This window comes from Geospiza fortis, unplaced genomic scaffold, assembly GCF_000277835.1.
Source record: "Geospiza fortis unplaced genomic scaffold, GeoFor_1.0 scaffold424, whole genome shotgun sequence".
NCBI classification, from domain to species: Eukaryota; Metazoa; Chordata; class Aves; order Passeriformes; family Thraupidae; genus Geospiza; species Geospiza fortis.
In genome coordinates this window covers 1,971,491-1,984,124 of record NW_005054354.1, presented here as the reverse complement: position 1 = coordinate 1,984,124, position 12,634 = coordinate 1,971,491, and the positions used below count along the sequence as shown (strand labels likewise).

General features: G+C 39.6%; 1 protein-coding gene across 1 annotated transcript in view; it reads left to right on the top strand.

Annotated features, from left to right (window-relative positions):
- Nucleotides 1-12,634, top strand: part of PRKAR2B (protein kinase cAMP-dependent type II regulatory subunit beta) — a 76,674-nt gene that overhangs the window by 25,346 nt on the left and 38,694 nt on the right. Inside the window, exon 3 of the mRNA XM_031059018.1 lies at nucleotides 5,378-5,413. Coding sequence (XP_030914878.1) covers nucleotides 5,378-5,413 — 36 coding nt within the window. The remainder of the gene's footprint in view (nucleotides 1-5,377; nucleotides 5,414-12,634) is intronic.

Sequence of the window (12,634 nt, the reverse complement as noted above, 5' to 3'; positions counted from 1 at the left end):
ATCCTGAACTAAAATTAAAAAGTTTCCTGTGATGGAGGGAAATTAGAAAGGCTCCAAATTATTGTTATTATCCATGGTGTCCCAGCCTATCATTGTAATGTGGAGTTAACTCTGTTTCCTCCATTTGGGACATAAAAACATGAATCTGACTAAAGCATTTATTTTAGAGAGGCATTCATTTAGATTTGATTTTCCCTTTTTCTGATTAGGTCATTCTAATTAATAATCTGTTTGTGAAAGAAGACAAGTGAATATAAATTAGCGTAATATTGCAATAAGTGTAATTCAAAATTTTCTGAAAGTTGAGACCTTTGAGAAATAGGTAAGCTTGGAACTGAAAAGGTGGAACATATACTGCCCATGATCCTCATCAGTTAAAATTTAGCCTGGGATTTTGAGGTATATGATGAAAGGACCATAGGTAAATCAAGAATAACTCTACTGAAAATAGTAGAGTCAAATGTAATGAAATCAGACAGTGTGTTGAGAGCAGGTTCTCAGCCTATTGTCCAAATTTGCACTAGGTTTGACCCACTGACCTCAGTGGTGTCCTTGAGAGCTTTAACACACTTTTGCCCTCAAAAGAATATAAAAAAATGTATGATTTGGATATGTCACTTGTTTCCTAAGCTCACCTGGGGCATTTGCACTTTCCACACAAGGAAAACACATTATGGTGTGGATTCTTTTCTTTCTCTATCCATTAAGCTACATTAGTAGTATTCCTGCTTTATAAGTAAGGATGGGGTCTGGGGGCTATGGGGTGCTAAATTGAAGATTTTAAACATGTAATAGCTTTGTTTAATTTTTGAGGTTTTTGGGGTTTTTTTAAGGGGTTTTAGTCCTTTGCCATATGAAGAAATTGCGGTGGGTAAGTCAAAGTGAGGTTTGTGGAAAGTGTTCTAATTTTTACTGACACTGAAGATTAATCACTAATCCCCTGCCAGCCTTTGTCACTGTGAGCAGGCATTTTGGCTTTGTGTGTTTTTCTCTAAAAGAGCATCACCTTGAGTTGCTGGAAGTGTGGCAGGAGAGTGAGCAGTGTCCTGTTGTCCCCCAGGCAGCTGCGGGGAGTGGGGTGTGCTCACCCTGGCTTGGGCACACGCGGGGTTCCCTGCTCTCTGCAGCACACCTGGGGATGTGTCTTGGCTGTGGTTTGCAGACCTGCAGGCAGCACCAGTTTACAGCTCTGGCTGTCAGAGTGCTCAGGCACGTCCTTATCAGCTCCTGATAGGCACAGCCTCTTCTTGAATCCCAGGCTTACAGTCCCTGACTTCTTAGGAAGGCTGCATATCTAATGTCTGTGCTGCCTTTAGCTTCTTATTCCAGGTGACATTAATGGCACAAGAATCTCTGGCAGTTTCTGAAGCAAAAAGATTTAAATTGTGAGTTTGCAAAAAGAGACAGCTCAGGCTATCAGAACAGGTTAACCGTCTGGAGGATGCCCAGTTAGGATCCTTTCGTAGCATTATCTTCTTAGGCTTGATTCTCTACAAACCCCCCCACAGACTCCCATTTCCTGCTCTGCTTACAAATTATGCTGCTCTTGATCATTTACCAATTATTTATATTTACTTGCTTGATCTGTATTGCCAAAATATTTCAGAAGCTGTACTTCCATACAGTTCTCCGAGCAAGGATTTTCAAACAGGAATTTCAGTTGCTAACAAGTGACAGATTGTGGAATTCTCTCTTATGTAGTGCTAAGAATCAAACTACTGGAATATGTCATGTAAGTTTGTGCACTTTCAAATGGTAATTTAATCAAAACTTATCAGGATACAGACCTCTGTCATTTCTCTCTCATACATGCCCATCCCACCCCCTGATTATTTTCCCCTGTGAAGTTTGTAATAGATTTTGGTTGAAACAAAGTAGAACATGAAGAGTCACAGTCAATATTGGAGTGACATCATGCTTGTAAACAAGATTCTCTGTGCACAGCTGTACATTACTTGTTATGATGCAGCACTCTTTCTGATACTGTAAAAAATATTAAATGTCACTGGACATATTCTGAATTTATCTGTATGTCTGTTTATGCCTTTTATTGGGAAAAATCCTGCCTTTTACAAGGGTGAGGTTTTGCAATCCATGAGTTTTGTTCCTTCTATATTTTGCACAGGTTAGTAAGGATGTGTGTGGCACTCGAGTTACTGAGTTACTTTTCTAGCAAGTTGTTTGAATTGAATCATTTTGAGCGACCAGCCCTCAGCACAGTGTGACTATAACCTTTAAGATGAAGTATATTTTTGCTGTGGAGTTACCTTCAGTAGCCACGTGGGCATTGCCTCATTCCCTTCCCACGTTTAGTCCTGCTGGAAAGCCGGAGCTGTGAGCTGCCTGCATCAGCACTGCTGCCTCTGGCCTGGTATCTGGGATGGGGCAGCCCTCCCACAAGGCTGCCTGGGTTTCACATTGTGGGGAGCAGCCCTTGGGCAGCCTGCAGAGCACAGAGCCAGCTGCTCTCTGCTGTGCCTGCTCTGAGAGTCCTGAGAAACTGTGTGTGCACATGGAGGAGAGGGGAGCAGAGTGTTGGGAAGCAGCTGGAGCCGCAGCAGGGTGGAAATCACAATGCCTAAGCACCACTTCTGTGTGTGTGTAGCTCAGGATTTGAACCTGTGGATTTAAGTACAGTATTCCTGTGTCCTGTGAGTGGGATTTCAAAGGTGCCCTCATAATTCAGCCTGGATGCCAAGACTGTCTCCTGGCATCCCTGTCTCTCTGGGTGCCACTTCCACTTGAGCTGTGTGAATCAGGACAGTCATCTCAGTCCAAACCTGGGAGTCAGCCTAACTCAGATCTCAGTAAGGATGGTGGCTAAAAATAGCTATCCAGGGAAGGTGGTAATCACAGGCAGAATTAGTAGTGTTTCTTCCCTGGGAATCTCTCTGCTGTTCCTGGTGCTGTGTGGCTCCAGGAGGAGCATTTAATGTCCCTCACTGAATATTTCTGCCATTGATTTGTCCATTTGTTTCTGAGACAAGACTTTCCACTTCTGACATGTTTGAAAGATAATTTAGTATTTGTTTTATGCCTCAAGAAAAATGCATCTTAGACTTTCTTTTGCCCACCTTACTATGCTTACCCTGCCAGACATGACCTGCTTGACCACTCATCTACTTTGTACTGAAAACACCTAAATTCCCGTAGGGATGATTATTATCTGAGACTTTCTTGTGTGCTAATGCTTCCACCTTTCTGGACAACAGAAGTATTTTGTGATTTGCTACCAGAAAAATAGAGAGTAGTTCAACTTGCTCCATGACAAAGAACTGTGGATTCTGTTTTTAAATCTCCCAGTAACACATTTGGATGACCTCCATGAAATCCCAGTCTGGGCAGGAAGACTTTGTCTGGCTGCTGCTGAAACACTGATTATTAACATAAGCTCAAAAATAATTGCTGATCAAGGTTCTGACATTCTTGGTTTTTTTTTCCTAACAGTAAATAATTTGTAAAATCTGTTGCACAATAAACTAAGCTTCTTGTAACCAAATAAAAGAGTGAATTTGGAATTATGTAGGTGAAAAAGAACCTTTTTCTTTGACAATCCCAGTAACTTGTTTCATATTATCTTAGTTTCATGCTACATGTTCCATTTTTTTTTTGATGTGCTGAGGTAGCTGTCTAGAGGAGTTAAATCTTCATATCTACAGATTATGTACAGAACTGACAGCCAAAGCCCTCCCTGAGTTTGGAGAAAGCTTCTGAATGGGAGCAAAACATTATTTTATGCTTTCTTGTTAAAAATATGTCAGGTTCCAATTTTTTTTTAATATGAACACGTCTGCTGAGACCTGCTGCAAATTTATTTGCTTGAGGAAACAACTCAGCCATCTGATGGTGACTGTCATGACTGATGTCCTGAAATGAATTTGACCCAGAACAGTGGTGACAAAATAAACAGTTCTGAAGGATTAAACAGCCCCCATATTACAAAACAGCAGTTGCATAAAATATGCTGTCTGTTTTGATAAAAATGTGTCTACATTTTTTGTCTTTTTATTTAAAGAAAAATTGTTCGGGGGAATTAGAGTTCATGTTTCAGAATAACTTTGCTGGTTATGTTACTCTTGTGCTCACCTGTTTGGGATTTGTAACAGCTTATTAACCAAATAATAACATTATTTCCTTCCTTGTGGCTAACACTCCAAACCTCTGTACTTGGGTTTCCCAGTGTATTTTTTTGCCACTTGGACCTGTCACTCCTGTATGTGCTTGTACAAACCATCTGTGACTGTGGTTCACAAATTGTAGCTTTGCTCTGGTTTTTTGTCCCCAAAGGAATAAGAAGTCAGTCTGCATCTCAGGCTGTTGTTACTGTCTCTTCTGTTTTCTCAGCAATTTTTATCTCTTGGCTTAGGGGTTCAAGACATGATGCATAACTCCCATGTAAAATTCAGTGGGTTAAAATAAAAAGGTTAATACTTTTCATTTTTCAGTTCTGTGTAAACATGAAGAGCAGTTTTTAAGGTTGAATATTAATAAGCACTGTAAGGGCATACATTTTTAATGTGGCTGCTGCCCACATTTGAAATTAGGTCATTCAGATTTTCTTCTTGCTCTTTATTCCAGCAGTTAATACATCACATGAAAGTAGAGTTCAAGACCAGTGGTTTTTACTAATTAGAAGTCTGAAGGTTGTATTTGCAAGGCAAAACATAAAACTATTTATCTATTTTATCTCTAGTAACTCTTGAAGGAGCTGGTAAACTAGAAATGAAATAGAGGCAAAGCCATGTGTTTTAAGTCGTGTTTTGCAGTCTCTCCCAGTTGGAAACAAGACAGGAGTCTGATTACAAATGTTTGCAGCATGCAGTTGGAGATGTGCCAGGATGGCACTATAAAACATTTGCACTGGGGTTTTGGTGGGGGTTGGCATTGTTATTGACTTACCTAAGGAGTTTTAAAGGTTAGTCAAAGCAAAAGTTGATGTTTTAATGGGATTACAAATTGATCTTTTTCTCTATAGGAGTATCTTTAATGCCAGATTTCCAATAGGTGTGTTTTGTAAAAATTGAGTAATTTTTTTACATACCCTGCTTGCATTATTGTTTGCAAGATGCCAATTTCTGTGCGCTCCATAAATATTGGAGATGCAGATCTAAATGTTTCACATCTGCTCATGAACAGCAGTAAGCAACAGTAACTCTTAGAAAGCTGAAAATGGTCACAAAAGCTTTTTAGTTACTATGTACCATCTCCTGCAAAGCTACTTAAAAGTTAAAGGGAATACAAATGGATTCTTATAAAAATACAAAAATAATGCTTATCTGGTGTTTGTAGTTGTCACACTTGGAATGAAGTAGAACATTGTTGTGTTTGAAGCAAGTTAGAGTACTATAAAAATAATCAAAATGTTGTTTTCTTTCAGCTCCAGCGGTAAACCGATTCACCAGACGTGCATCAGGTAAGGGGAATGAAATTCCATTTGTCTACATAATAGCTGAAACAATGTGCTGACAGTGACTGTCCTGTAAAATGTAATATGACATTTGTCAAAGTTCTTTAAATATGTCAGACTTGGGCTAACCTCTAATTTGTTACCTGCTATACTGAAAAATGTAGCCAAGGTTTCAGGTCACGGAACTTGCACGAGCCCTTCTTGTTAGTAAAAAGCTAAGCTTTTTTTTTAAACTCCCCCTCCCTCCCCCTTAAAGAAAATAATTTCAGTTCTAGCAGATCTAAAGGCTGAAAGCAAGAACTGAATGTAATCTGAATGTAAGCAGGGTTACTTTGCTTACCCCACAGACAGCCTGAAACTGCAATTTTGTGATCACCTATGCATGAAGAAATGTTCAGCTGTGTTGGAAATCTCAGTGTTGTCCAAACCCAGGCTGGTTTGTGTGCGTGCTGTGTTGTTGTGCTGTGCAGAGCTGGCACACTGGGTCTGGAAGCACCATTCCTGTGGGGGTGCTGTGTGGTTGTGTTGGGTGTGCACCTGCCTTGCCTGGTGCTGGTTTGTGCATTCTTCAAGATAACTTGGTTCTTGCTGGCTCAGAGGACTCTTTACCTTATTTCCATTACATATAACAGATCCCTCCACATTAGGTATCATTAAAAGTTGATATTCTTGGTCTTTCCTTATTGTTCTTCTGTGTCATGTCCTTTAGGCTTAATTTTTGAGGGCTTTTTTTTTTCTGAATTGTGAGCCCCAGTATCTGTATCTTACTTGTTTGAAGTACTATGAATCTGAAAATGTGGCATAAAAGTCACCATGAAATGTAATGAGACTCATGGCTGACTCATAAGAGTCAGGAGAGCAGGAGATGTGAGCTATTCCTAGTCATTTCAGTATGCCATATTCAGTATAAAATGCTCTTTGTTTTCAACTTCAGGTCATTTTAAATAAATGTATTTCATAATGCAGTAATTCTATCCAGACTTCTAGTTTTGGTTGTTACAACCTCAGTCAGGTAGTCCCTTGTCAATGTAAAAATAGTAGTGAAAATCCTCAGGATTATTGAGGAACTGCAGAGGAAAAAGGAGGTTTGCAGGATTGGTGCATAGCAAAGGAGGTTTGCATTATATTGGTGCAATATAATACAATCACACAATGGTTTGGGTTGGAAGGAATCTCAAAGATCACCCAGTTCCAATCCCCTGCCATGGACAGGGACACCTTCCACTATCCCAGGTTCCTCAGAGCCCTGTCCAGCCTGGCCTTGGACACTTCAGGGATGGGACATCCACATCCACAGCCAACCTGTGCCAGTGCCTGACCACCTTCACATTGGTAGCACAAAGCAAGAAAATGTAATGAATTCCAAATATTCTGATGCTCTAAGTTATGATAATACTTCATGAGGTACTGTAGCCTGAAATGAAAGGAATGATTTGTTAACTGGTGCTCAGCAACAGTGAGCAGGGCTCTATGCAAATCACATTTCATGTTTTAAGGAGAGTTCTACTGTGACTGATTGATAGCTGACAGTAATGAATGCAGTCCTTCTAACAGATGTGTGATAAGCTTTTGCATTTAGAGTTTGATTGTTTGAAAAGCTAATACTTGCACACAAAAAGCCCCCAATCAGTTATTCTTAATGTTTATTTAATATTAAATTAACATTTATTTTTAAAAGGAAACTAAAAGCATGCTATAAGTCTGAAATTTTGTGCAATTATTGGGGAAGTAATTTCTGTGGGGAATTAATATTTCATGTATTTTGGTCTTGTTGTGAGAGATAGAACAGTTATCTTATTCAGAATAGTGAGTCAGGTGGTGTAGTAAATCAGATGTAAATCATGTGAATACATTTCAAGCTAAAACAAGGAAATGCTGCAGTCCACTATGTGTACTATTTTATTAAGTTAGTGGTAGCTTTAATAGTTAAAATGGCTATTTTTTCAAACAAGAAAGCCTGTGAAAGGTGATGGTTCTTATTTTTCTTCTTAAATGATAAATGACTGTCAGAGAAGTACAGTGCATTTAAGAAACTTGATTGTTAAAATATAAAATTAAAAACATAAATCAAACTATGCTGATAATATAAACATTTCACAGGGATGTTTGCAGTCCTTACCATGTTTTTAAATACTTTGTTTTTAATTGAACAGTTGTCTGTAGATTAAGGCAATCAAGACACCTTGCAAGGGGAAAAGTTAGATGGTAGCTGTTGGGTTTGGGTTTTTTATGCTTGGTAGCTTAACAGCCTTCTGTAGTCAAAGCTGATTCTCATGTTTAGGAAATGCCATATGTATTATGTAGGCAGACCAAATGAAATGTAGGGGGTTTTTTCCTCAAATATGAGCTTCTCCTAATTTTAGGCTGTTTGACTAAGAGCTATTTTAAAATTTGAAATGTGCAATATTGTAGATTCTTGCCCGCTTTTGAAGATTTTCTTCTGGTGAATATTTCTCCAAGGTAGTGGTGAATATTAGGAGTTAGCTCTAGAATGTGGTTTCATGTTGCATGTGATTAATGATATTGCAGACTGATTCTGGTGTGTGTGACTTCAGGGTGCCTCTTTGTCGTGCCTCTGCCTAGAGGTTCTCTCTACTTCTCTTGCACAGACCTGGGAGTTGTGCTGCCTGAGGGTGGATTGATTTAAATAAAGCAGAAATACAGGAGGTTCTGGTGTGTTGATTTGCATTGGGTTTCCAACATTTCCTCACAGAGAACAGTAATTCTCTACGATGGGTGTTTTGATGTTTCTGTTACTCTTTGGGTAATGCCTAGTATTTTGCTTGGTTGCATAAGACATAGTTATTTTTCCTAACTGAGCTAGAAATTAGGCACCCAGAGCTTGATTGCTGAAGCACCTACTGAAAATAATACAGCCCAGCATTTATTATTTAACAGCTGTTCCTGTTACCATGCTGAGAATGTATTAATGAACTGTCATTGGTATGTAGAGGAAAAAAGCAGAAATAAGCTAGGATAAATTAGCTGTTCTGGAATTCCACTTCTTAAAATTTATTGAGCTCCCTAATTAGATATCTCTGATGTGTGTTTATTCATATGTATGTGTATATATGCAGTGTGGGCTCTGTACATAAAATACACTTAATAGTGCTGGTGACAGCTACTCATGGGCTGGTTAATAATGCACTCCATTGTTCTAGGCTATGCACAAAGAATAATAGATATCACACTCTTAAAAGAGGAGTTTAGTAAGAAGAGGAGATTAAAAATACTTTATAGAGCTAGAATGAACAATGAGACAGCTGCAAGTAGTTAATCCTTATTTTTATTTTCAAATCTGGTGGCACTAAGATGAAGAGAAAGGAGGCAGTCAAGAGACTTGGGTGTGGGAAAAAAGGGGAGCATGAAGGGCACCCCTTTGTCCTTCAGACAGGGTGTGGGAGGTTCTGTGCAGCATCATACAGGGCAAATCTGGGAGCAAGTTTGCCAGAACAATTTATTCTTCTTTGTGTAAGTTGCCATTAGGAAGAAAGTGACATAATGAGAGTTTTGGTCTGCAGTATCCTGAACCATTGTGTGGACTGGATTAGTCATGCCCAGAGTAGCATTTATATATATCACTGCTACTTTTCAATTTAATAATTCCTACAGGAAGCATGGCAATGTACTTAAGTAACATGGTGAATTTTACTGCATTTAGACTACAGGAGTCCTTTTAGTGAAAGAATGGCTAGTTGCTTTCTGAAATTATAGAAGAGCATAGGTGATATCAAATTAAATGGTTAAATATAAACTAGTATTTAGGAAGAGCAAATCGACATTACTAGTCAAGAATAGAAAATGTCCCTAGGAACAATATTTCACTTGTGATTTTCAATCAACTCAACTATTTTGAGTTTTTCTTAAAAAGATTGGCACCCACTTTCCTGTGGCATATTAAAAATTGTCAGAGAAAGGCAGCATACTGAAATGAAGTGCTATTCCCTTTTATAGAGTAAGGCAGAAGCTGGGGTTGTACCAAAAATTATGGTGTGGAATTAAATAACTGTAAAGTCCCCTGTAAAGTACCCCTGCTCAGGTAGGATGCAGTGTTGTAGAAGCATATCAAATGACAGAAGAAAAAAGAATGAAGACCTTTATTGATGAACCAATAATTCCAGTTCTTCAAGAAGAATCACTGGTTCTGCTTCTTCTGAGTGATGAATATTCCCCAAACTGAATTCAAGTGATATTGGATTCACCTTTGTTCATTACCCACGTGTAGTTAATCCCAAATTTGAAATGTCCAATATCTCACATTTTTGAGAGAAGCAGGGACACAGCTGACATACAGTGGTATCCAATACTAAAACTCAGTTAAGCACTAAGGCTGCCATTGTTGTGGTGAGGAAAACCAGAAGAAAAAGTGCAGTCAGAATTGAAGACTGTATCTACATTGCATGAACAGAGCACAGTAAAGAAGGCATATTGTGCCTTGTCAGGGTCCTTCTTACAATTACCATCACTGTAACACTCAAATCCTTTGCTGGAAAACAATAAGAGTGTGGTGCACTGAGCTGTAGGCACCTTAGAGCCACTGGATCAGGGAGAATGCTGTGCTTTGGTCTGCTCCTGGTCCTGCTTAAAGCACATATGTCATAGAATATTCTAAGTTGGCAGGAAAGCACAACTCCTGTCCCAGCACAGGACAAGAGTTACCACATGTGCCCAAGAGAATTGTCAAATGCTTTTTGGACTCCATCACATCTGATGCTGTGGTCATTTCCCTGGGGCACCTGTTACAGTGCCCAACCACCCTCTGAGTGAAGAAAGTTTTCCTCGTGTCCAACCTAAACCTCCCTGGCACAGCTTCATGCTGTTCCTTTGGATCCTGTTAGTGGTCACCAGAATGAAGAGATCAGTGGCTGCCCTTCCCCTTGTTAGGAAGTTCTAGAGAGCTGTGAAATCTCCCCTCAGTCTCCTGTAGGCTGAATAAGTCAAGTGACCTCATCCACTTCTTGGCTTTCTCCTTCAGACCCTTCACCATCTTCATAGCCACCCTTTGGAAAAATAGCTTTTGATCTTTATTGTGTTGAGACACCCAAACCTGCCCCCAGCACTCGAGGTGAGGCCATCCCATTGCAGAGCAGAGTGGGACAATCCCCTGCCTTGCCTGGCTGCTGATGCCCTCAGGACATGCTTGGCCCTCCTGGCTGCCAGGGCACTGCTGACTCTGGCTCTTGGGAATGAAGAACTGATCTCAGTGATCTGCCCCACAACACTTCTGAGTCTGTGCAAAGTTAGTGATAAAGGCTGTTTCCCATGCAATCCATAATTAATTGATCCAGCTTCCTTTCTTTAGTTCTTCTTGCATAGACTATTTGCTGTGCACTTCCTCTGCAAATGAGACAGTCACAGAAACAAGAGTTTAATTTGCTCTTGTTTCCTCTTATGCTTTCTGGCAATTTGAGAAAAGTTCCTGTAGAAAAATGAAGTGTTAACATAGGCCTAGAAATGCTTAAAGAACATGCACATTTGCCTGCACTCCTAACCACTGTTTTAATTCAGAATGTTTGATAATTAACATCATGATGTTAAACTGAGGAGTGTTTGTTCCTGTCTTCTTGTTACCTTGAGATTTGTTACTTTTGATGCAGATCTGAAGAAGATCCTGTGTGCTTAGAAGCTCTTCTGCCTCTTTCCAGGTTCAGTTGCTTTGGCTTTTCTAGTGACAGATTCTGCCCATGAAACTTTTTCTTCTCTCAGTTGCATTGCATGTATACAAAAACTCTTCCATACTACAGTGTGTAGTCGAACAGTAGTACTCTTGTTCAAAGAAAACAAAATTTAGGCTATCTGCATGACTTCAGGAAGTTTTAAAGTGGTTCGTATTCAACTTTCATTTGTTCTTCTTTTAAAACTCCAAAACTCGGAACATAGATTCTAGCAGGTTGTATCAAGGTGTTTTCTAGTATATATGATGATGAGAGGTTGAATATGAATTTTTCAGAGCCCATTGATGGAGCTGAGTTACAGAAATAGGCAAACTGTTGCAAATCAATGTGATGCCAGGTTTTCGATACAGCTGTGTTTAAGCTGTTTTTGTCATAACTCTTAAGGCTTAATAAAAGAAGAAGAGATTTCGTAGATGCATAGTTTGAGGTGGTGGAGGAAGGGAGGAAAAAAGGCAAGGAAAGGGGAAGAGGGAGATGGTGGGAATAAGTACGTAATCCTTGTGCTCTGTGATAGGCTGCTATAGAGAGGGCTCTCAATATTTGTTCCAAGGAGGTGGCAGGGAATGAAGGAAGTAAACAAATAGTGATGGCCTAGTTTTTACACACACAAATATTTATGCTATGTCTTGAGGAAAACTCTTGGACTAAATACTTAGTAAAGCAATGGACTATACTGCACAGGAATGTAGTGTTATCTCAGAAGTTTTAAAGAAAGGTAACACCTTTTCTTGAAGGAATAGAGGTGCAGTTCATACTGCAACACTGCATAGATGATTTAGATAGATGATTTAGATGACTTATTGAAGTTTCATCTGTATTTCCATGTTTCTTTAGATGTCTTTGCAATCACATGTTTCTTGACTGCATTTATAAACTGACTAAAATGTGCATAGTAATAATTTTTAAATTGCACAAGTTGGTAAAGCTAGATAGCAACTGTTTCTTTAGAAAATAGGGGAGTTGTGTTTTGAGTTCACAAATTACTGTATATCCCTCTTTATGAGGAATTAGAGGTTTTCCTGCTGTCTTAGTATAACCTTTGAAAAGCATTCTGCATGTGGTTTTGTATCAATAAAATTGTCATTGTAGTTTTTTCAGTTATTTGGCCTGGTCTTGTTTCAGACATCTGAAACATAAACCAGATTGGTGTTGAAATACGAATCGAGTTTGCCTTTAGGGACTGTTGCCCAGCCTGTTTGAGGAAGAGCTCAGATAACCTAGCCAAGGTATCAAGTTGATTGACTGATTGACCAATACCTTTAAATTCATTTTTGTATGTAACTGGTACATAAGATGGGTATGGGAAGGTGTGTTTATACAGCAGCCCTACCTGCAGCCAGCAGCGTGGCCTCATCCATAGCACTGTTTGGGAGTGATCCTGTTTGGGACTGTGCCAAGGACTGGGCTGGAGCCTGGTCTGGGTGAGTGTGGGGGAGGCAGCAGTGTGATGGTTCTGTTCTGAGTTGGAGGGAGCACTTGGATAACGCTGGTTCTGAGCTGGAGGGAGCGCTTGGATAACACCGGTTCTGAGCTGGAGGCAATGGTTGGATAA